This window comes from Hemiscyllium ocellatum, chromosome 17 (assembly GCF_020745735.1).
Source record: "Hemiscyllium ocellatum isolate sHemOce1 chromosome 17, sHemOce1.pat.X.cur, whole genome shotgun sequence".
NCBI lineage: Eukaryota > Metazoa > Chordata > Chondrichthyes > Orectolobiformes > Hemiscylliidae > Hemiscyllium > Hemiscyllium ocellatum.
This window is the reverse complement of record NC_083417.1, coordinates 3,356,426-3,382,224: the sequence shown is the minus strand read 5'-3', so window position 1 is coordinate 3,382,224 and position 25,799 is coordinate 3,356,426. Positions and strand designations below refer to the sequence as shown.

The 25,799-nt window shown below is 42.3% G+C and overlaps 1 protein-coding gene across 4 annotated transcripts in view; it reads left to right on the top strand.

The window, feature by feature from the left end:
- The window catches only part of LOC132823623 (transcription initiation factor TFIID subunit 4-like), a 339,253-nt gene that overhangs the window by 8,259 nt on the left and 305,195 nt on the right, over positions 1 to 25,799 (top strand). For all 4 annotated transcript variants that reach the window (XM_060837554.1, XM_060837553.1, XM_060837552.1 and 1 more), the window contains exon 2: positions 15,617 to 15,771. In XM_060837554.1, coding sequence (XP_060693537.1) covers positions 15,617 to 15,771 — 155 coding nt within the window. The remainder of the gene's footprint in view (positions 1 to 15,616; positions 15,772 to 25,799) is intronic.

Below are 25,799 nucleotides of genomic sequence, written 5' to 3'. Positions count from 1 at the left end.
GTTCTTTGGAACAGGTATTAAAATACCTTTGTGGCTCCCCAGTCTACAGTGACCTTACTGGAGGAATTTGTATTTAGTTTGTGTATAAAGTACAAGAGGTAATTACTTTCTTTAGTGCATTGAGTGCAGAAGTTGGGATGTCATGTTGCAACTGTACAGGACTCTAGTTAGGCTGCTTTGGAATACTGAATTCAGTTCTGGTCTCCATATTATAGGAAAGACGTTGTGAAAATTGAAAGGGTTCAGAAAAGATTTACCAAGATGTTGCTAGTGTTGGAGGGTTTGATCTATAGGCTGAATAGGATGGGGCTATTTTCCCTGGAGCGTCATATGCTGAAGGGTGACCTTACAGAAGTTTATAAAATCATGAGGGGCATGGATCGGGTGAACAGTCAAGATCTTTTCCCCAGTTTGGGGCAGTCCAAAACTTAGAGGGCTTAGGTTTAAAGTGAGAGAGGAAAGATTTAAAAAGGACCTGAGGGGTAATGTTTTCATGCAGCAGGTGTTGCGTGTATGGAATAAGCTGCAAGAGGCAGTAGTGGAGGAGGGTACAATTACAACATTTAAAAGGCATCTGGATGGATGTTAGACTCCCTTGAGATTCTTACATGCTTGATGTAATTGCAATATCTCAACTTCTGTGAATGGCCACAATTTATTTCAGCAAGTACAAGCTTTTGGAGGATCACTTAACAGACTTCACCATGCTTGCGAAGCATGTCAAGCGAGGCTTCCTGAACAAGAGAACTGTCCTCCCTTTATACAGAGTTTTACATCATAGTCAGTCATGCCACTCCCCATAGTCACATGCCACTCAAAAACAATGTGAAGTGATTGTTTTTGGAAAGTATCTAGTGCGTAATTAGGTAATTCCTTAAACTGCAGCATTTACAGAATATGTTTAGATTGTCACTTTCTGCTTACAAGACAGAAAAACGCACCCTCCCTGAGGTATCCAATTTCTTATATGTCAGCAGAACAAATTAACCCTTGAACACCTCATGGGTACACAATTAGGAAGGGTTTAGAGGAGTATGGGGCTCAATGCTCGCAAATGAGACTAGATCAGTTTTGGATATCTGGTTGAGTTGGACTGAAGGGTCTGCTTCCATGCTGTACATCTCTGATTCTATGTTCAGGAGGTTCTTTTCCACTTTTGGCTGTTCTTTCTATTTATTGCTCTTGATACCTGCCAACTGGTGAGAAAGAAGTCACGTGGGTTGAATTGAAAATCTCGTGGACTGGCTGTTGGATCTGTCCAAACTGATGGTTTGTAAGTCAGAGATGGGCATTGTGCATTATGTTGCTCTGGCTGCCTTTTGCAGTATTGTCCTTGTCTAGGTTATCTAATCCCCACATTGCGGAAAGAGATCATTTGGCCCATTGAGTCTGCACCAAGCCTTTGAAGAACATTCCACTCTGTCCCTGTAACTGAGCCCTGAATTTCCCAGGGCTAACCCACTTAGCCTGCTCATCCCTGGATACCATGCATTTTGCATGGCCAATTGACCTAACCTGCACGTTTACCTAACCTGTTTGTGGGATGAACTGGAGCATCTGTCGGGAATCCACACAGACAGTCACCCAAGGATGAATTTGAACCCAGGTCCCTAATGTTGTGAGGCAGCAGTATGAACCACAAAGCCATCATGCCGCCCCCAATAGGAGGGTGTATGCAGTACCCTCAAGATTTTCCATGATTGTACATGTAATGTATTGCAGCTGCTGGTCACTATATTCATTAATTGGTGTGCAGTATTATGTTGCTCATAAAACTTTGGTGTCATTTCAAGGATACTACATAACTGCACATTATGCTTACTTATAAATTGTACAAATTAGGAGCGGAAGTAGACCACTCGTTCAGCCCCTTGAACTTGTTTCTCCATTAATCTGATGACTTAAGCTCCCTTTTACCCCTTGCTGACCTACTATCTATCCTCTGCTTTGAAGCAGAAGCTTTGTGTATATGTTATCAGTTTGCAGAAAAACATTCCAAAGATTCATGGTCCTCCAAGGTAAAAATTCTCAGCTCTGTCCTAAATTGGTGATCCCTCGTTCTAGTATCTTCCACACCGACCTGCTTTGAGCGGCACACGCACACAGACAGACACATACTTCCCTTTATCTTCTGTGTGAAACTAGAATATTCCATCAGAGTTTAGAAAAGTTTCAACAGTTTCAGAAGAAAACTTGCATTTGTGTGGTGCCTTTCACAACCTTGGGCAGACCCAAAGCACCTGAAGCTATTTTAATAGGTATTTACTCTTGTGAGCTGTGCACAGTATATTCTGACAAATGGCCATATAATGACATTAGTTGAGAAATGAATACTGACTGAGTTGTTGCAGAACTCCCCTTCTAAGTATTGCCAGGAATACTTTACAGTATACATGGAAAGACCCTGATTGAATACCTCAACTGAAAGGTGATACCTCGAACAAAACTGCATTGAGATTGTCCTAAGTTTTCTGCCCACATTTCTGGATTAAGATTGATCCCAGTGACTTCTGAGTCCGGTGAGAATGTGACCACTAAACTGTATTTCAGTTAACCCCTTTGTCTCTTTTATAACACATAAGATAATCTACAGTGGGTGATCAGGGTAATGAGGATTAATTTTTTAGCTTTACCAAGATGTTGCCTGGTTTGGAAGGAATCGGCTATGAGGAGAGATTGAACCAACTGTTTGTTTTAACTTGAATGTTGGAGTCTGAGAGGCATTCTGATAGAGGTTTACAAAATGGAGTGGTGTGGATAGAATGGGTAGTTGGAGGTTTCTTCCCCAAGGTAGAAATGTCAGTTACAAGGGGACATAGGTTTGAAGTAAAAAGGGGAAAGTTTAAAGGAGATGAGATGCAAATTTTTTTAAGAGGGTGGTAAGTGTCTTGGAATGCGCTGCCAGAGGTGGTGTTCGAAGCAGATGCAATAGCAACATTTAAGAGGCGTTTTGACAGATACATGAATAAACTGGGAATAGAAGGATCTGGACTGTGTAGAGGCAAATGGTTTTTAATTTTAGAAAGGTGTCATGTGTCAGTGCAATCTTGGTGGGCCAAAGGGCCTATTCCTGTCCTGTTCTTTGACTTTGGTGAATACATCATTGATGGAGACGGGCCGACCAAGTTGGTTTCCATTCCTGATTTGAGCTGTGGCAGTGGAGAGGGTGACACCTGTGCGGCCTGCTGTTTCCAGCCAGATTATTTTCTTGTTTACTGAATGCATTAACTATTTTGACATGAATGGAACTAAAATGTGATTCCATAGTTGCGTTGTCACTGTCACAATTTCCCTTGGAACAGGGAAGTCTGAGGATGTTTAAATAGAGTTCTGATAGTGAGGGTTGGGAAAGGTAAAACTACCTTTTGGGATGTCACTGGTAAAGGCTTTATATTGCAAATCATCAATGGTGAAGAGAAGTTGTTGGAGCATGCAATACTTTCTAATCTGAAGTTGTTCAGCCACCTGGTGAAATGGAATATTTTGGGTTATGAGGAAACAGAGTGGAGAGATTGAATTCGGGTTACTCCAGCAAAGAGGTATCTCAGATCTGGTGGACCAAATAGTTCCCTGAACTGTAACCTCTTATGTTTTTCCCAGAAATTATGACTCAATTGAGGTGTTTTTTAGGCTTCAGTTCTTTTGCCTTGAATTGCTGCCTTTCATGAGGCAGCATCTAACTCATTTTAATAATAACTGGGTGGTGTGTCAGCATAATTCTGACTGATGACAAGAACTGAAAATGTCCCATCAAGCTGCCTTCATCTGAGAACCGGAGTTCGCATCCTGTCATCCATTTCACAGTTTCAGTGACAGTTATAAACTGCATGAAAATGTTGTGAGGTCACTTGAATTTGATGAGATTATTTCTTTGTACACTCCCCGCCATCTGTTGCATGTAAACAGCATCGTGGAAATATAGTGCCTGCATAAAAGGACTTGTATATCTATCTGTGACTCCAAAGTTGTAACAGCTGCATGTTGTTTAATGTTAACATCAATTTGCAACTCAGTTCAGTGAAGGTGAGGCTTAGAAAAAACAACTTCACGAATGATATTGAACTTATAGTAGCAAGTTTTTATTTATTGTCTATTTATTGCTTCTCAAACTTGTAGGAGCAGCATTTGGATTACTTGAAGGAGCTATTGATTTTCTGTTTACATCCTGTGGATATAAAAAAAATATTTTGAGGTTTGGATTCATGTTAGAAATTAAGGCAAATTTCAGATGTAAACAGTACAAAGTGTCAGGTTGACTTAGTCAAAGCCACTTTATCTGAGTCAAGTGGGTATATTTAAGCCCTTTCCTATAATTGAACATGTAATCATGTTGTTCTGTTGTGCACAAATGGGTTGTCATGTTGCCTGAGAAGACAGTTCATTAGCTGTGAAACCCCTGGAATTTTCTGAGGATGTGATCATTTTATCTACTTAAGCTTCTGTAAAGCTGATCTTGCCTGGGTTACTGTACAACGTTGCATTTCAAACCTTCTGGGTCAGGTCAGTGACTGGTCAGTTGAGATACACACAGTATAATTTGCGGAATGAGATGTCAATTAGAATTTCACAGGACATTGTTGTCTGACAATGCATAGAGCCCTAGTGCAATGGGAGGCTTGATACAGTCTTCGTAATTCCTTAATTGCTGTACTGTCAAAACTTTGGTCAACATCAGTTGAATAAATCACAAAGTTAATTTATGGAGGAGAGGAAATTCCCATTTTGGGTAAAATTAGAATCGACAATGATGGATGGTGGGCAAAGTCACCCATTGATGCAACGAAGGATTAAAATGCATCCTTGCTTGGAAGGAACTGGTTAAAACACTAGATTTTTCAGACAGAAGCACAATACAAGATAGCAATGCAACCAAGTATCCTTGGGTGTTGAGTGAAACTGGTCACCAATTCAAGGATTCGAGCCAACATTTGGTTTCCAGCATATGCAGTTTACTACAGACTTTCTCCAGTGCCTTATGCTCTTATGGAGACAATAGAGCAAGCGCTGAAAAGATGAGATTGAGGTCAATATCACAAACATTTAACAGTAATGGAGCTACGTCTGTCATGGTAGTATCAAAGGCAAATGTGATAGTGTGAGTTATTACGTAACTAAATAAGGTATGGCAATAAGAATCCACCCAATAATTTGCCAGCATATTCAGCTCAGTATGACCCATTCCCTAAAAGTTTATTATTGCACAAGTTTACAATTTAGAAGTAGTGAATCATGACTTTCTCCTCCCTAATCCTGGAACATTGATTCCAATTATATCCCAAATACTTTTCTGATTGAGAGAATGAATATGGAATCAAACCTGGAATCTTGCTGAACAAGTTCCCTTGTCCATTGAAACTTTTGGAAGAGATAACTACTGCGTAGTTATGCATTTTATTTGACACAGTTTGAGAATGCCTAACGTGACAATTAAATAGGTTTCTTGCCTGACGTTGATAACGAGAGCATTCTGTAAAAATGTCATCTTGCCACCTGGTAATGAGGACTTTCATTGTGGTGCAGCAGCTGTGAACAGTAAGTAAAAAGCAGAAAGTGTGGCATTACATTTGTGGGCGGCACAGTGGTTAGCACTGCTGCCTCACAGCGCCTGAGACCTGGGTTCAATTCCCACCTCAGGCGATTGACTGTGTGGAGTTTGCACGTTCTTCCCGTGTCTGCGTGGGTTTCCTCCGGGTGCTCCGGTTTCCTCCCACAGTCCAAAGATGTGCGGGTCAGGTGAATTGGCCATGCTAAATTGCCCGTAGTGTTAGGTAAGAGGTAAATGTAGGGGTATGTGTGGGTTGCGCTTCGGCGGGTCTGTGTGGACTTGTTGGGCCGAAGGGCCTGTTTCCACACTGTAAGTAATCTAATCTACATCTGTGAAAATAGGTTTGCCTTGGTGTCACATTGTTAAGTTGGACTCAGCTGCAAAAATCCCAGGTTCATGGTCTCCACTGCATAATTAAATGTTCCTTGCACTATACTTAGGATTGGCATCCTTGGAATGGAATTAGGCAGGGGCAGATGGATTGCGACTCCAGATCACAATCGAAGAACTCATATTGCGAGTCACTATGGTTGACCCCTTGTTTGAGTTTGTCCAAGTTGTAAACGGTTTCTTTAGTTTTGTTGGATCCTCTCATCCCTGAGCAGTCCCATAAAGGATCAGCATGATTGTGCATGGAGCTGACAGTTATATTGTTCAATTGTGTCATGACCTCCCTTACGCTGGGCATGTTAAAAGTTTGGTGATGGTCTCAAAGCTGAACCAAATTTGAAAGCTTCTCTCCACATCAACTGATTTGAAGTATTTTCACAATTGAGATGATCTGCAATCCATTAGTTTGTAGGTCTGATCTGTTTTCAGGTTTCATTATTGTTAGTGCTGAAATTCTCCACAATTGATATTTGATGTTTATTCCATCATTTCCCACTTTGCATAGTTCTGAGCTACCTCACTTCCATTATCAGATGACACTCAGATTATACTTGCCATTGTAATTAATCCTTCAGTATCTTATGATCTGTATGTGTTCTCTTCTTTGTTGTATAAAAAAATCTATGTACTTTGTTCTCCCTAATCACTTCAAATCATCAACCTCTCAGTTGCCCTATCTCTTTTCAAAATATGTAATAACCTGCGGTGTTTAATTCCCAGTCCTGATTTTTCTTACACAGGTCTCAGTAATTCCTGCCATGTCTGGTTACTTCCAGTGCACCATTGCTTTTTGGTTCCCTTTTTTTTGCGGACATTATGTCCATTATTGTACAGGCATTTCAACTTTTTTTAATAGCATTTCCTCTCACTTTGTCTTACCTATTCTTGAGCAGTTAACACCAGGCTAACAGAGAGCAATGATCACTTTTTCTGTCCAGGTGGTTTTGGTGAAGGGATGATTCTTAGTTGTAATATTTGGAGGAAAGTCTTCAAATGGTGGCTAAGGATCTCTTATATCTCTCTTATTGGGAAGTCAGCCCAGAATGAATCAGCAGCAGGAGCAGACTTGTATTCAGAGATAATCAAATTTCATAGCTGAAAATGTGTTGCTGGAAAAGTGCAGCAGGTCAGGCAGCATCCAAGGAACAGGAAATTCGACGTTTCGGGCAGAAGCCCTTCATCCGGAATGGAGGGCTTCCATTCCTGATGAAGGGCTTATGCCCGAAACGTCGAATTTCCTGTTCCTTGGATGCTGCCTGACCTGCGCTTTTCCAGCAACACATTTTCAGCTCTGATCTCCAGCATCTGCAGACCTCACTTTCTCCTCTAATCAAATTTCATAGCCTGCCAAATCCCCAACTCTATTATTTTATCAAGCTGAATGAATGACCCTGGGTCAAGAAACAGAATAGCACCAGACTAAAAAAATGTATTAACCAGGTGAAGCTAAAACCCAGGACTACTTGTGTACCAACAGCAGAAACAGCAAGCAATGGACCAGATCTAAGCTGTGCAGTCCTGCCATGAACAACTTACTGCATAAAAACAGCAGTAGGAGCCGAGGGGTGGCAGAACTGCAAACGTGATGGGGGTGGGTGGGGGGGAGTGGAATGCGGTAGTTGTAGATGGGGCAGTGACAGGATGCAGTAAATCAATCGGGGAAGTTTTTCATGTGATGTAACAAAGGGATTGGTCAAAGTGCGTCTGCTTTAATGGAAGGAGTGTGAGAAATAAGAGTGATGAACCTAGAGCATGGATCAGTACTTGGGACTGTGATGTTGTGGCCATAACAGAGACGTGGGTTTCACAGGGGCAGGAATGGTTGCGAGATGTTCCAGGGTTTAGAATGTTTAAAAAGAACAAGGAGGGTGGTAAAAGAGGAGGGGGTGTATCATTGCTAATCAGTGAGTGCATCACAGCTACAGAAACTAAGGTTGTTGATGAAGGTTTGTCTAATAAGTCAGTATGGGTAGAAGTTAGGAGCAGCAAGGGAACAACCACCTCATTGAGGGTTTTCTACAGACCACCTAATTGCAGTTGGGAGATTGAAGAACTCATCAGCAGGCAGATTTTACAGATGTAGCAGGGTTGTTGTTATGGGTGACTTCAACTTTCCCAATATTGACTGGAACCTCCTTAATGCAGATGGTTTGGATGGAGCCGTTTTTGTCAGGTGTGTTCAGGAAGGTTTCCTTACTCGATGTGTGGACAGGCCGACAAGGGGAGAGGCCATTTTGGATTTGGAGCTCGGCAACGAGCCAGGACAGGTGTCCGATCTCACGGTGGGAGAGCACTTTGGTGACAGTGATCACAGCTGCCTCACATTTACCATATCCTTGGAGAGGGAAAGGACTAGTTACCGTGGCAAGATATTTAATTGGGGAAAAGAAAGTTATGACGCTATCAGACAGGAGTTGGGAAGTACTGATTGGGAGCAATTGTTCCACAGAACGGGCACAACAGACATGTGAAGACTGTTGTTGGTAATGACGCACAAATTTGTTCCCTTCAGACAGGAAAGGAGGGGTAACATGAAGGAAGCTTGGATGATGAGAACAGAGGAGCTTCTCATCAAAAGGAAGAAGGCAGCTTACATCAGGTGGAGGAATCAAGGATCTAGCACAGCTTTAGAGGATTACAGTCTTACGAGAAAGGAGCTCAGAAATGGACTGAGGAGAACCAGGAGGGGGCACAAAAAAGGCTTGAAGGATTAGGGAGAACCAAAGACATTTTCCTCATACATGAGGAATAAGAGAATGATCGGGGTAATGTAGAGCTGATCAGGGATAGTGGAGGGAACTTGTGTGGAGTCTTATCAGATAGGGGAAGCCCTAAATGAGTTTTTTGCTTTGGTTTTCACTAAGGAAAGGAACCTTGTTGTGAATGAGAACTTTTGATGAACTGGGAAACAGGCTTGAACAGATCAAGACTGATGAAGTTAATGTGCTGGAAATTTTGGCAAACATTAAGATTAATAAGTCCCCAGGGCCAGACCAGATTTATCCCAGGCTGCTCTGGGAAGTGAGGAAAGAAGTTGCTGGTGAAGATCCTTGCTTCCTCACTCTCCACAGGAGTTGTACCAGAGGATTGGAGGGAGGCGAATGTTGTTTCTCTTTTCATGAAGGGGAATAAAGAAATCTCTGGCAATTACAGACCAGTCAGTTTCACGTCTGTGGTCAGCAAGACTTTGGAAAGAATTCTGAGGGATAGGATTTATGACTATTTGGTGAAGCATAGTGTGATTAAAGGCAGTCAGCATGGCTTTGTGAGGGGCAGGACATGCCTCACGATACTTCTTGAGTTCTTGGATGAGGAGGTTGAAGGGTGGGGTAGTAAATTTGCCGATGAAACAAAGGTTGGAGGTACTGCTGATAGTATTGAGGGCTATTACAGGCTGCAGCACAACATAGACAGATGCAGAGCTGGGCTGAGAAATGGTGATTGAGTTCAACCTGGACAAATGGGAAGTGATATATTTTAGAAGATCAAACTTGAATGCTGAATATAGGATTAAAGACAGGATTCTTGGCAGTGTGCAGGAACAGAGGGATTTTGGTGTTCGAGTGCATAGATCCCTCAAAGTTGCCACCCAAGTGGATAGGGTTGTTAAGAAAACATAATGTTTTTGTTTTCATTAACAGGGGATCGAGTTTAAGAGCTGTGAGGTTTTGCTGCAGCTCTACAAGACCCTGGTGAGACCACACTTAGAATATTGTGTCCAGTTCTGGTTGCCCTATTATCGGAAAGATACGGAGGCTTTGGAGAACGTGCAAAGAAGGTTTACCAGGATGTTGCCTGGATTGGAGGGCTTGTCTTGCCAAGAGAGGTGGACTAAGCTCAGACTTTCTTCTTTGGAGAGAAGAAGGAAGAGAGGAGACCTGACTGAGGTATACAAGGTAATGAGAAGCATGGATAGAGTTGCGAACCAGAGACTTTTCCCCAGGGCAGGCTTGACTTGCACGAGGAATCATAGTTTTAGGGTGTAAGGAGGAAGGTATAGAGGAGACGTCAGAGGTAGGTTCTTTACGCAGAGAGTTGTGAACGCATAGAATGCATTGCCAGTCGTACTGGGGCAGTAGAGTCATGAGGGACATTTCAGCAACCGCTGGACATGCACATGGACAACAGGGAGTTGAGGGATGCGTAGGTTAGGTTATTTTGTTTTAGAATAGGAATAATCCTCAGCACAACTTCATGGGCCGGTGCCTGTTCTGCGCTGAACTGTTCTATGTTCGATTTGGCCCTTCAAACCCGCCCTGCCATTTTGTTCGGTGGCTGATCGATTCCTGATCTAAACTCTGTTATGCCAGTTCCTGATAGTCCTCAATTCTTCAACATTTCAAAAATCCGTCAAATTCCTCTTCAAATACTTTGTGATTATACCTCCACTACACTCTGGGCTAGAGAATTCCAAACATTCATTTCCAATTGGCAGAATTTCTTTATATCCCAGTTTTGCAAGAACATCTCCTCGTTTGAGATTCCCCTACTCATGGAAACATCTCAACATCTACCCTGTCAAGTCCCTCAAATATCTTGTATGTTTTGTTAAGATCACTCCTCATTCTTCTTAACTCTAATGAAGCCATCAAGCCTGCTCCACCATTTACTATTGTCATGGCTGATGGTTCAACTTAATAGCTTGTTCCCATTTATCCCTCTCATCCATTGACCCGTTTCGTTCCAAGTGCTATATACAACTCCTTGTTGAAATAATACCTTGTTTTGGCATTGACTGATTTCTGTGGTAGCAAATTTCACAGGCTCACCACTCTGTGAAGCAATTTCTCCTTTCTGATCCCTGGCTCTGGACTTCCTAGTCATTGGGGACATTCTTCTTGTTTCTAACTTGTCTAGTTCTGTTAGAATTTCATGGGATTCTGTGCGATCCTCCGTGATTCTTCTCAATTCCAATTCCAATTAATATAATCTGGTGAGGCCCACACCTGGAGTATTGTGTGCAGTTCTGTTCTCCAAATTTGAGGAAAGACATTCTGGCTAATGAGGGAGTGTAGCGTATGTTCACGAGGTCAATTCCTGGAATGATGAGATTACCTTACACTGAAAGTCTGGAGCGACTGGGCTTATATACCCTTGAGTTTAGAAGACTGAGCGGGGATCTGATTGAGACATATAAGATGATTAAAGGATTGGACACTCTGGAGGCAGGAAACATGTTTCCGCTGATGGGTGAGTGCCGAACCAGAGGACACAGCTTAAAAATACGGGGTAGACCATTTAGGACAGAGATGAGGAGAAACTTCTTCACCCAGAGAGTGGTGGCTGTGTGGAATGCTCTGCTCCAGAGGGCATTGGAGGACCAGTATCTGGATTCATTTAAGAAAGAGTTGGTAGAGCTCTCAAGGATAGTGGAATCAAGGGTTATGGAGATAAGGCAGGAACAGGATACTGATTAAGGATGATCAGCCATGATCATATTGAATGGTGGTGCAGGCTCGAAGGGCAGAATGGCCAGCTCCTGCACCTATTGTCTATTAACCAATTCAACAAGATCTCATACGTCAGTCCTGCCATCCTAGAAATCCAGCTGGTAAACTTTGGCTGCACTCCTTCGCGAAAGAATATACTTTCACAGATAAAGAGATGAAAACTGCACACAACACTCCAGGTGCGGTCTTAATAAATCCCTGCATAATTGCAGTAAGTCATCCCAACTGCTGTACTCAAATCTTCTTGCTATGATGGCCAACAAACCATTTGCCACCTTCACTGCTGACCACACCTGCGTGCTTACTTTCAGTGACTGGTGTTCTGAGGGAACCTAGGTGTCATTGCACTTCCTCTTTGCCTGTCTATCACCATTGCAATAGTTATCTACATATTTTTGCGATCAAAGTGGATAACAATTCCTTTATCTATATGATACTGCATCTGTCCAATCACTCAGCTTGTCCACATTGCACTGAAGCATCTCTGCATCCACCTCACAGCTCAACCTCCCATCCAGCTTTGTGTTGTCTGCAAATTTTGTGAGATAAAGTTTACTTTCCTACTCTAAGTCATTAATATATGTTGTGAATAACTGGGATCCGGCATTGATTTCTGTGGTACCTTGTTCGTCACTGCCTGGCATATGTAAAAAGACCTCTTTATTTCTACTTGCTTTCCTATCTGCTAACCAGTTTTCTATCTATCTCAATGCATTACCCCCAGTCCCACATGCTGTAAATTTACATGCTAATCTCGCAGGTGAAATTTTGTCAAAAGTCTTCTGAAACTTCCAGTAAATCACATAAGACATAGGAGTGGAAGTAAGGCCATTCGGCCCATCGAGTCCACTCTGCCATTCAATCATGGTTGATGGGCATTTCAACTCCACTTACCTGCATTCTCCCCGTAGCCCTTAATTCCTCGAGACATCAAGAATCTATCAATCTCTGCCTTGAAGACATTTAGCGTCCTGGCCTCCACTGCACTCTGCGGCAGTGAATTCCACAGGCCCACCACTCTCTGGCTGAAGAAATGTCTTCGCATTTCTGTTCTGAATTGACCCCCTCTAATTTTGAGGCTGTGTCCACGGGTCCTAGTCTCCTCGCCTAACGGAAAAAATTTCCTCGCGCCCACCCTTTCCAAGCCATGTATTATCTTGTAAGTTTCTATTAAGTCTCCCCTTAATCTTCTATACTCCAATGAATGCAATCCCAGGATCCTCAGCCGTTCCTGGTATGTTAGACCAACCATTCCAGGGATCATCCGTGTGAATCTCTGCTGGACACGTTCCAGTGCCAGTATGTCCTTCCTGATGTGTGGGGACCAAAACTGGACACAGTACTCCAGAGCTTTATAAAGTCTCAGTAGCACAACGCTGCTTTTATATTCCAAATGGCCTCATCACAATATGTCCTCCTACCCATTTTTGTATTGTCAGCAAATTTGGGAACATTGCACGCTGCCCTGTCCTCCATTGTTTCTGTTCTTGTTAGACTTGAATGATTTGTTACCCGGGTGACTGCAATCTTCATGTGGTCCACCTGCTTAAAAAAAGGGTTTCAGTAGCTCAGTTGGCTGGATGGCTGGTTGGTGATGCAGAATAACGACAGCCCTGTGGGTTCATTTCTTGCACCAGCTGAGGTTACTATGAAGAACTTTGCTTCTCAACCTCTCCCCTCACTTGAGGCGTGGTGAACTGTTTAGAGTTCTCGAACTTGAAAGCCTGAGAGAAGTCAACTGAACCCTAAACAGAACCCCCAGAAATAATCCTCTGGAAAATGAGTTGATGTGAATGGCCATGTGCCCCTATAGGGGGAGTGCTCATAGAAGCCAACTATTTGTCAGTACTTCGGCTTGAGAAATCTGATTTGTCTAATGAATTCATAACATCTATGAATATCATGCAACCTAGAAAATGAGTGATCATCCTTTTAACTCTTATGTAATCTTGTAACTGTGTTTGGCATTAATCATATGGCAGGCTGAACAATGTGTTTGACACTGAATTGACTCAGATCAGATCATCATTTTTATTTAGTAAATAATCTGGAAAAATTTGTTCTGTTTGTGATATTTGGAAGACTTTCAATTCCCAGACCCTACATAGACTTTTAACTAATTGACCAATGTAGCTGCTCCTTTGGTGTGTTGCCTGTTCCCCAGTTTCTCACCAATGCTGTTGTCTGGATGGATTCTACTGTATCACTTCATCGCATTCTTCAGAGCTAGTGGTGGGTTGCTGAGATGTGTTTGTCTCCTTCATGTTTTTTTTCTGAATTTTTTCTGTGGTGGAAGTTGTGAATTTGAGAGAATTGACATTTCTGGTTCGTTACTGATTAACTTGGTACAAACCCTGGGCATGAGGTGGTGTCTTTGCCATACTTCCAGTCTTGGTAAGTTTTCTGTTTGTTTCTTTCCGGTAATGTGGAAAATAGATAGGAATGTATGCAAATTGGAAAATCTTGGCAAATTGATTTGTGGTCTGATTTAGTTTTACACTAATAGGACACCTAGTGGAACTTGAATTCCTTTGTAAGGATCATTCTTGTGAGCCAAGGCTTTTGCACTTCCTTTAACTGGATGGTGATGCAAAGATACTTCGTAAGGGTTAATCGTGCTTTCGTAGATCTGAGGTTATATGTAGCAGTGTAAAACATCAGCGTGAGGATATACTAGCAATTACATTTTGCTGGTTGGTTTACAGGAAATGAAGTACTTTCAAAGCTTTGTTGTAATGTGGAAACAGTGAGTTGCATTTGCAGAGAGCTGATACAGAAGTGATGGGTTGAATGATCACCTTCTGTCCTGTCACCATTCTGATGCCCATGATTTGTATTGTATTATGTTGCAGGACTATCCTATCATACTTGAGACCAATGTGAGGAGTTCAATTTGTACGTTGCTTTTCTGTTTTCATTGTGGCCAGCGTACCTGCCCATGAAATTGTAAAAATCTCACAAGAGGTTATAGTCCAACAGGTTTATTTGGTAGCATTAGTTTTTGGAGCAACGCTGCTTCATCAGGTAGTTGTGTAGCAGGACCCTAAGATACAGAATTGATGATAAAAAATTAGTGTCATTTTGTGTGCTTTTTAACTTTGTCCACCCCAACACTGGCTCCTCTATCATGACATTGTGGACAGCTCCCCCTTATGGTTAACATGGAGCATTGTGAGGATTTTAGTTGTGACGAGTGCAGGAGTTAGTTACAGTCCATGTTTGTTTTGAATGTATTATTCTCATATGTATGCAGTCGTCAACTTTTATATTTGAATGCTAATATTATTAAAATTGTATGAAATTTACTTTAAGATTTGAGACAGATGTTGACTTCAACCCAGGAATGTCAAATGCAGGAATCTACACTTTGGCTATTGTGTTACACATGTTCCCTCAAAAGTGAAATTTGTTTGGGATGCCAAAACCTACAGACTTAGTATGTTGGAAACTGGTTGAATGAACTAACGGGGTGCCAGTTTTTTTGATGAATGTGTCAGATAGCATCTAAGTCAGATGGTCGTGGATTTAGTTCCCACTTGAGAGATTTGAGCATCAAGACTAGACAGAAATTCCCAGTGCTGTACTAAGAGTAAAGTGTTGTTTGGATGAGATGTCAACTGCAGCCTGGTCATCCCAAAGGTGCATGCGCAGATCCTCACTCTGCTTAAATTCCAGTTTGTTAATGCAGCACAGTGCAAATCTTCAATCCCATAAGCAGATTACTGCAAGCCAATGTAAATGTTAACTCTCTCAATTTCATAGGTGTCTTTGCTCCAAGCTGATTTCCCTCCTCCCATCATTCCCATCACCTGCTCTCCCCATCTATTTCCATTCCTGTCACTCATCCATCTCTTCACCTCTCCCCACATCTGCTGCCACTCTTGCCGTTCCCCCCCAAATATTTGAAAACAAGTTGCTGGCTGAAGTTTCCCACCTGTTGGTCGACCTCGTCTACATGACGCATGTTTCCTTTGTTTTGAGGGATGAAAAATAAATTCCTGTTCATTGACTTTGGGTCTTGGATGCTTTGATTGGAACTGAATTGACAAGTGATTGATCACAGGTTAATCAACAGCTCCAGTTCATTAATTGACTTCCAGAATGGTGGTTGATAAATTCTGCCTTTGAACTTTTGCCGAGAAATTTGTGTCCTAATAGTTTTTAACGTGCTTTTGTTCAAAATTAAACTAGGTTGTAGCAAACCGGAATCATTTCCGAACTTCCTTTCTAGGGATGATTTTGGTCCGGACAGACAGCGGCCAACTTGTCATGGTTCCTCAGCAAGCATTGGCTCAGGTTCAAGCCCAGGCACAACGCCCAGGAAGCATCTCTCCCAGGCCTTCTGCTCCAACAAGTGTTGCCACAATTTGCCTAACGTCAAGTCAGGTATGAACTGACTGAATTCTCGTGTGGTCAGGTGGTTAGAGCGAATGTGTGGTGCTTACAGGCACCTACTGGTTACTTCCATGAAGTGCAAACATTCCTGATTTCACATTTACTATTTTGCCTGTGTCTTTGTGTTTAAGCACTCCTAATTTCTCAAATCTTATGCAAAGCCTTGTTTTGGATTTGATGTTGCTTTGATATAAAGCTAGGAAAGTGATGGTACATTGGTGTTGTTTGGAAACTGAATAGGACGACAATGGGGTAGTGAGTTTTCATTTGTGGTTTGCTAATTTAAATTTCTGCTCTCAGCATACAGTTGCAAAGAACTGGGTGAGCTGGTTCTTCAAATCTTGTGCCAAAACCTGCCCTTCTCAAAAAGGGAATCAAGATGAAAATTAATTTGCTTCTGACTTTAACTGATTTAAAAAGGTCACTGGTAGAAGCTTGTTTTGGGCTTAATGATAAGTCTTTATTGTATGGGGCAGTAATATATTAAAAATGCGGATGAAGGGAAAAATACGCTGATTATACGCAGGCTCCCGGACGTCGCTTTGCTGAATCGAGCTGCCTTAATCCGATGGCAGATTTGGAGACTGACACCATGCATACCCTCTGATCCCAGACTTTCTCTTCACTTATCACTGCAATCCCTTTACCCCTCATCCCTCCCATGCTTTTGGTTCCATCTATTCTTTCTGATCCCTTCTCTTAAGAGTTATTCAGTGCACACCTCGCCCAGTGTTGTATCACCTCCATCATGACCAGGGGATAAATGAATCATCAAAGCTTCTTCCTGTTCTGGTTTTGCACTTAAGGTTTGCTTCTGAGAAGTTAATATGGGTGGCAGATGATGTTCAGGTTCAAAATTTGTGAAAGCCATCTCTTCAAAGATGATGATAGTGTTTGAGTACTTTGACCATGTTTATATATCTTCATGAATTATTGGTTTTTGGAATCTAAGAGTCAGTCATGACTTAGGGCTGGCCCTCCCACCTTTGAATCAGAAAGCATGGATTCAAACTCCAATCCAGGAACTGGAGCAGCAAGTGTAGGTTGACCCTGCTAGTGCAAAGCTGCCAAAGGTGAGGTCTTATGATCTGTCAGTCGGATGGAGCAGATCCCAGTGCAATATTCCAAAGATGAGGGTCATTCTCTCCAATCCCCTGGCCAATACCTATTCCTCACCTACATGACTGAAAAAGAATATCTGATGAGTTATCTTTGCTCCTGGGAACTTAGAAAACTTGGCTCTCATGTTTCCCGCAATGACCATAGTGATTTTATTTGGTTGTAAAGCACTTTATGACCTTCTATTCCACGAAAGCTGCTATATAAATGCAAGTCTTCCTGGTGTGAACTTTCAAGCTTTGACTGTGGTGGTGGGTATGAGTTAATCCAAAATTAGTTGTTGATTCTGATGCTCTGCACTTCCCACTTCAAAAGAGGAGAAAAAGGGAATAAAAATCAAGAAAGAGATCAATCCAAAATTGGTAATTATTTGAGTACCTGGGTCGAAGCTTGGAAGTAGAGAAGGGAATGATAGTTTGCAAACAGGGATTAGTGTGACATGGAAGAATGTATCCAAGGGGGCAAGGAAGCAACAACTTCAAAAAGACTTGGATAGTGCGAACAGCTTATGGTCAGAATAGGTTTGACGGTTTTGTGATTAGCTTTGAAAGGTTCACTAAAACACTTTCATTTGGCTCTGAACATCTCTCACATTTACATTTGTGGGAAATCTGATTGTCAGAATTTACTGAAAAGATATCTCAAAAACAATTCAGTTCTTTATTTTCAACAGATATATCCATTGGGCCAGTCAGAAATATCATCCATCAGGTAGGAAAACTTACAATTTGCCCATAGGCAAAACATATCTTTGATCAGTACAAACACCCTAATCTCCATTTCATTCCCCTCTTTCCTACCTCCAATCTTTGGGATTGTAGCATAAGGAAGAGAAGAAAAAGAATCACAATGTTCCTGGTTTGGTTGTAGTCTGTTACTCATTGATCTCAACTGTGCATTGTTTGAAGTGTAGATGTATCAGGTAGAGAAGCCATAGTTTGTTTTTCAAATGAAGATCAAATGAAAGTTCAAATAAATGACTTTTATCGTTCTGTAATGTAAACTGGATACTTAGGGTTCCTGCTCCTCGGCTGCTGCCCGACTGGCTGTGTTTTACCAGCACCACACTTTTTAACAAAGACTTCAGCAAAGGAAATAGATAAACTGGGTAGGGGACTCACTTTGAATGGCTTTCTCTGCAGGGAATTGGGCACTTTACAAAGACCCTCTTCATCAAAAAAAAACATTTTTACCACTTGCAACCAGGATTCTCAGTTTGAGCACGTCCATGTGGATGATGAAGCTAAGGGCATTTGGTGGCAGTAACTTGGACAACAAAATGTCATATGAACATATGAATTAGAGGCCATTCAGTTGGCCTCTCCAACTTGCTCCACAGTTAGTCTAGATGACATTTGATTTGATTTTCTTCAAAGTCAAAAGTCTGTCCACTTCTGGCTTAAAAGTATTTCATTGACCTACCCCTCCATATCTTTGGGGAACAAAGCTCTAAAGACTCTCGACTGTCTTAAGAGAAATTATGCTTTTTGTTTTGGTCGTAAATGGGAGACCATTTAGTTTGCTATCTCCTCGCTCTCGTCTCTTTCACAAGTAGAAACGTTCTCTTGGCATCCACCCTGTCAGCTGTGGTTGATTTATCCCCTTTCTCTGCTTTCTTTTTCTCCTTTTTCACTGGGATTTATCTTTGATATGAGTCATGAACTATTCCTTTAAATACCTACCACTGTTCAGCAACCACCTTTTCAGCTGAACTGCTTTCTCAGGGTTCACTCGAGCCAACTCAGCTTGTTGTTTTGGAATTGCACTTGTTTCAGTTCAGCACAGCTCTTTCAAACCTAATGTTTTCATTCTCAAATAGGCATGTTTGCCATGCTATGGTCGCTGTTTCCAAAGGAATCTTTTACTCATGACTAAACTTACCTCATTGCACAACCAAATAAAATAGCCTGATCCCTCATTGGATCCAGAAGATATTGTTCCAGAAATGACCCATAATACCTTCAGTACATTCTAATACAGCTGTGATGCAGCCCTGATCTACAGTCATATAGACTCGAAATGTTGGCTTACTCTGTTTCCATGGAAACATGACTGACCTGCCGTGATCTCCAGCATATTTAGTGTTTTCAGTTTGTTCCAATACATTCCTCCTTGTGGCTACCTCTGTCAATTTAATATTCCCAATATAAATGATGATTGCATCACCCTTGATTAATAACTGTCGTCTTTTTTAGCATGCCTTCATTATTTCATGATATGTTCTGTAGGAGAAAGTGAGGACTGCAGATGCTGGAGATCAGAGCTGACAATGTGTTGCTAGAAAAGCACAGCAGGTCAGGCAGCGTCCAAGGAGCAGGAGAATCGACGTTTCGGGCATGAGCCCTTCTTCAGGAATCTACCCTAAAATATAGTTACTGTTGGGGGGTACTTATTCCACCAGTGTTGTTTCTAAACCCCATCCATATGAATTCTACCGTTTCTGATCCAAGACTATTCCTTGATGTTGTACTTGCTCCATCTGGTACTAACAAAGTTAGAGCACGACCTTTCCCTTCCTGCCTGTGCTTTCAAGAAGTCACATATTTATGAATGCTTATTCGCAAACTCGCTCTCCTATTAATAAACAATAGACAATAGGTGCAGGAGTAGGCATTCTGCCCTTCGAGCCAGCACCACCATTCATTATGATCATGGCTGATCATCCTCAATCAGTATCCTGTTCCTGCCTTATCCCCATAACCCTTGATTCCACTAACTTTAAGAGCTCTAGCCAACTCTTTCTTGAAAGTATCCAGAGACTTGGCCTCCACAGCCTTCTGGGGCAGAGCATTCCATACACCCACCATTCTCTGGGTGAAGAAGTTTCTCCTCAACTCTGTTCTAAGTGGCCTATCCCTTATTTTTAAGCTGTGTCCTCTGGTTCGGGACTCACCCATCAGCGGAAACATGCTTCCTGCTTCCAGAATGTCCAATCCTTTAATAATCTGAAATGTCTCAATCAGATCCCCCCTCAGCCTTCTAAACTCAAGGGTATACAAGCCCAGTCGCTCCAATCTTTCAGCATAAGATAGTCCCACCATTCCGGGAATTGACCTCGTGAACCTACGCTGCACTCCCTCAAAAGCCAGAATGTCTTTCCTCAAATTTGGAGACCAAAACTGCACACAATATTTCAAGTGCAGTTTCACCAGGGCCCTGTACAGCTGCAGAAGGACCTCTTTGCTTTTATACTCAATTCCTCTTGTTATGAAGGCCAGCATGCTATTAGCTTTCTTCACTACCTGCTGTACCTGCATGCTTGCTTTCATTGACTGATGTACAAGAACACCTAGATCTCGTTGTACTGCCCCTTTACCTAACTTGACTCCATTTAGGTAGTAGCTGAAAATGTGTTGCTGGTTAAAGCACAGCAGGTTAGGCAGCATCTCAGGAATAGGGAATTCGACGTCCTGAGATGCTGCCTAACCTGCTGTGCTTTAACCAGCAACACATTTTCAGCTGTGATCTCCAGTATCTGCAGACCTGATTTTTTACTCCATTTAGGTAGTAATCTGCCTTCCTGTTCTTGCCACCAAAGTGGATAACCATACATTTATTCACATCAAACTACATCTGCCATGCATCCGTCCACTCACCTAGCCTGTCCAGGTCACCCTGTATTCTCCTAACATCCTCCTCACATTTCACCATGCCACCAGCTTTGTGTAATCAACAAATTTGCTAATATTATTTTTAATACCTTCATGTATATCATTAATGTACATTGTAAAGAGCTGTGGTCCCAGCACTGATCCCTGCGGTACCCCACTGGTCACTGCCTCCCATTCCGAAAGGGAGCCGTTTATCACTACTCTTTGTTTTCTGTCAGCCAAACAATTTTCAATCCATGTCAGTATTTTGTCCCTAATACCATGCGCCCTAATTTTGCTCACTAACCTCCTGTGTGGGACTTTATCAAAGGCTTTCTGAAAGTCCAGGTATACTACATCCACTGGATCTCCCTTGTCCATCTTCAGAGTTACATCCTCAAAAAATTCCAGCAGAAGTGTCCAGCATGATTTCCCCTTCATAAATCCATGCTGACTCTGACCTATCCTGTTACTGCTATCCAGATGTGTCATAATTTCTTCCTTTATAATTTACTCCAGCATTTTCCCCACCACTGAGGTCAGACTAACTGGTCTATCATTCCCTGCTTTCTTAAAAAGTGGGACAACATTAGCCAATCTCCAATCTGCAGGAACTGATCCTGAATCTATAGAAGATTGGAAAATGATCACCAATGCATCCACGATTTCTAGAGCCACCTCCTTCAGTACCCTGGGATGTAGACCATCAGGTCCTGGGGACTTACCAGCCTTCACACCTAACAGTCTCTCCAACACCATTTCCTGGCAAATATAAATTCCCTTCAATTCAGGTCCTTCAGCTGCTATTACATCTGGGAGATTGCTTGTGTCTTCCCAGTGAAGACAGATCTAAAGTACCAATTCAACTCTTCTGCCATTTGTTTGTTCCTCGAAATAAATTCACCTGTTTCTGTCTTTAAGGGCCTAATTTTAGTCTTAACCAGTCCTCCGATTTCCCACTCATCTTTGCTATGTTACACTTTTTCCCTTTTGTCTTTATATGGTCCTTAACTCCCCTCGTCAGCCATGGCCATCCCGCATCCCCTTAGGATCGTTCTTCCTTTTTGGAATGAACTGATCCTGTATCTTCTGCATTATATCCAGAAATACCTGCTATTGTTGCTCCACTGTCATCCCTGCTAAGGTATTGCACCATTGAACTTTGGCCAGCTCCTCCCTCATAGCTCCATAATTCCCCTTATTCAACTGAAATATTGTCACTTTCGATTCTACCCTCTCCCTTTGAGACTGCAGATTAAAGCTTATTTTATTGTGGTCACTACCTCCTAATGGCTCCTTTACTTCGAGGTACCTGATCAAATCCATTCGTTGCACAACACCAGAACCAGAATTGCTTTCTCCCTGGTAGGCTCCAGCACAAGCTGCTCTAAGAATCCATCTCAGAGGCACTTCCACAAACTCCCTTTCTTGGGGTCCAATACCATCCTGATTCTCCCAGTCTGCCTGCATGTTGAAATCCCCCATAACAACTGTTGCGACAGGTCAATTTCGGCTCCTTGTTCAACTTACACACTACATCCAAGCTACTGTTTGGGGGCCTGTAGATAACTCCCATTAGGGTCTTTCTACCCTTAGAATTTCTCAGCTCTATCCATACTGACTCTACATCCCCTGATTCTAGGTACTGCCCCCCACCCCCCGCGCAAGGGTCTGAATGTCATTCCTTACCAACAGGACCACCCCACCCCCTCTGCCGGTCAGTCTGTTCTTACGATAGCACAAATAGCCTTGAATATTCATTTCCCAGACCCTGTCCACTTGAAGCCACGTCTCAGCCACAACGTCGTAACTGCCAATTTCCAAATGAGCCTCAACCTCATACACCTTATTTCTAATGCTTCGTGCATTCATATATAATATTTTAAATTTGTTACTCCCGTCACTCTTCCTATCAATTCCTATGAGGTGTGTCTCCATCTTGGCTGTCATTTAATTCATTCTGAATATGTGCACTTATGTAAAGAGCTGATAAATTTTGCTATACTTTTTTCTTTTGATTCTATTTATTCATTTTTAAAATGTTTGTGCACACTGTCCCACTCTGGGTATCATTACCAAAATAGCTGCCTTGCAATGTTGCCGTATCCTTTGTTTTGTACGCCTATGTATGTCCTCTTCAGAACTCTTTTTTTTCTCTATTTCATTCAAAGTCCTCTAAGTCTTTGTTATTCTATTTGGCAGTACATTGATCCCAGAATGGTTTAAGTGAAGCCCTCTCACTGGAATAGTTCCTTCTATCACTGTACTGATGCCAGTATCTCATGAACTGAAACCCATTCCTCCCACACCAAACTTTGAGTCACACTCTTAAACTCCATGCTTTTAATTTACCCTTTGCCAGTTTGTCCAAGGTTCAAGAAGTAACCTGGAGATTAAACTTTAAAGGTTCTGTTTTTTAATTCAGCTCAAAGTTGTTAAAATTCTTTCAGCAGAACCTTCTTTCTGGTCTGATAAATATTACTGATATCAATGTGAATGAAGTTAATGGGATTCCTTCCCTCCTTTGCCAAGATCCCCCCTCTCCGTGAAGATGTCCTTCACCCCTGCACCAGGCAGGCAAACACAACATTTGGGCCTCCCGCTCACAGCTGCAGACAGTAGAATCCATCAGTTCCACAAACCACCACATTCCCTCCCCCAAATTTACTGGCCCTGACTCAAATATATTCCTGTTTCCTCCTTGACTTGAACGCTGACTTATTCCACAGTGCTGTAGTGAATGTGTACATCCTTTCTGCAGACCCCACTCTCGTTCACATCACTTGGAAGATGTTGTAAATATTGGACAGTTGTATGGGCTATGGCTCCTCATAACCCTCCCACCCCACCCTCTAGTGTCCTCAGACCTGTCTCACCATTCAGACCCCCTGCCCCTGATCACAGGTGAAGATTTGAATTACCTAATATGAGAAGTGTGGCCACTTCCTGGATTAGTGTGTCTCGCTAATTTTCTCCTGTCCAATGTGGTGCAACGTCTGCAGCTTCAATTCGATCTGCTCATTTCCTGGAGCTGCAAGCAATTCTTACAGATGTATTTAGTCTGATTCACCTCAGTATCCAGCAGTAATGCAACACCCATCTTGCCATTGCTATTATTTTATAGGCTTTGGATTCAGAGAAAACTGAGATGGATTGAATGCTGCACCTTCTCAGCCTATTCCCAGCCCATAATCATCATGTGCAGTAAATTCAGCAGAGACTGAGGGGTCAGATGAGGCTCCTGAGCCCCACCAGGAGCACCTCAATGTTGGGCTGAACTGGTCCCAGCTGCGCAAACCATTGTCTTGTTCAACATACAGTACCAACTTCAGTGTTTGTACTGCTCAGCAGCAAGTTTGGCAATGCCTTTATCCACAGAATGATGACCCTTTAGCATATGCAATTGACTTGAAATAATAATATGGCAGGGTGGCAAGGTGACTCAGCGGTGAGCACTGCTGCCTCACAGTGCCAGGAATCCAGGTTCAGTTCCCGCCTCAGGCAACTGCCTGTGTGGAGTTTGCATATTCTCCCCGTGTCTTTCCTCTGGGTGTTCTGGTTGCCTCCCACAGTCCAAAGATGTACAGGTTAGATGAATTGACCATGCAAAATTGCCTGTAGTGTTAGATGCACTAGTCAGAGGGAATGTAGGGGAATGGGTCTGGGTGGGTTGCTCTTCAGACGGTCGGTGAGGACTTGTTGGGCTGAAGGGCCTGTTTCCACACTGTATGGAATCTAATCTAATCTAAATCTAATCATATCTTGAGATGAGCCAAGAGATTCAACCTTCAAGAATCAGTGAAGAAAGTAATCACGGTTTTGTCGACAAAAGTGACTGTCAATTTGCTTTTAGCTGAATCCTACACCGACATTTGGTAATAACAATTGAGGGTCAAGGTGACCAGATCACTGGAATGATATGCTGCACTTTGAACATTACCTTGGATTGTCAGAACGGTCTTACGCTCTGAAATTCCTTGCCTAAGCATATCCACCTTGCTCCCTGTCTTTCCTCCTTGAAGATGTTCCTTAAAACCTGTTTGATCAAGCTTTTGGCTATCTGGCTTCTTGGTGGTGTTGGGTGGTTTGATGTCAGATGTTTGATTAAACTTTTCTGAAACACTTGAGAATATTTCATTAGTTTCAAGGTGTTTTATCAACATCTGTTGAGTTCACATTCCAGCTAAAAAGTAACATTGTCCAATCCTTATTTTTTTAAACAGATGTAGTAGAGATAAATTCATAATTCTGTTCTGCAGTTCTCTTTAAATTCTGTTTCTCAGAGGCATGTTTCCTACTTAGTTCCCGTTCCAATTTACGGTGCCACAGCTCATCTTAATGTGTGTTACATCATTGCAGTGTTGCTCAGTTCCTGCTGGTGGTGCTTTAAAAGTGTCTCGCCATGCCTGGAATGAGCTGAGACCACAAAACTGTTGTTAGTGCTGCTCGTATTCCAAGGCGAATCAGACCTGTTTGAGTAAAGGAGTTAGTGGTTCACTTGAAGTCTTGAGCATCTATGTTACATAGGCCAGCTTTTCTAATACACTTCTATTAAAAAGGGCATTTTGAACCCAACTCCATCAACACCTGAGAAACTTGATATCATCATGATTCATTGGCACCCCATTTATTGGCACCTTCACCATTCACTCCCCCAGCATGTATGGCAGTGCTCCCTTTGGCACCAGTGTATGATATATACAAGATGCACTGCAGCAGGCTCCTTTGACAGTACATTACAGCCGGTTCTGTTATAACATGATAGTTCCAATCTCATGCAATCCCGTATTATAAGAAAATCATGTAATGGCAGCAACATTTAAATGAATAGGGTCGGAATTGCGTTATCACCAATATGCGCTTTAAAAGTTAGCGCTTTAGAAATACTTCGTCAATCGTGTTACAGCGAATTTGCATTAACGAAATGTGCGTGATAGCAGAATAACCTGTACCTTCAAAATCTGGCATTTCTCTGCCGCTTCGAATGACATGGGCATCATCCAAGATGACAGGGCAAGTACAGGAAAATGACTCTGTCTTGGGACAACCATCACCTGCAAATTTCTTTCCAGCCCTCTCACATCCGAGTTGAGACCTGCATTTGTGTTCTGTCCCTTCGATCCAACCTGTCCATGCCAACCAGATGTCCCAACCCAATCTAATCCCACCTGCCAGCGCCTGGCCCTACCATATCCCTCCAAACCCTTCCTATGCATGCTGCTCATGCTTCTATAAACTTTTATAAGCTTACCCTGCAGCCTTCAATGTTCCAAGGAAAACAGCCCCAGTCTCTTCAGCCTTTCCCTATAG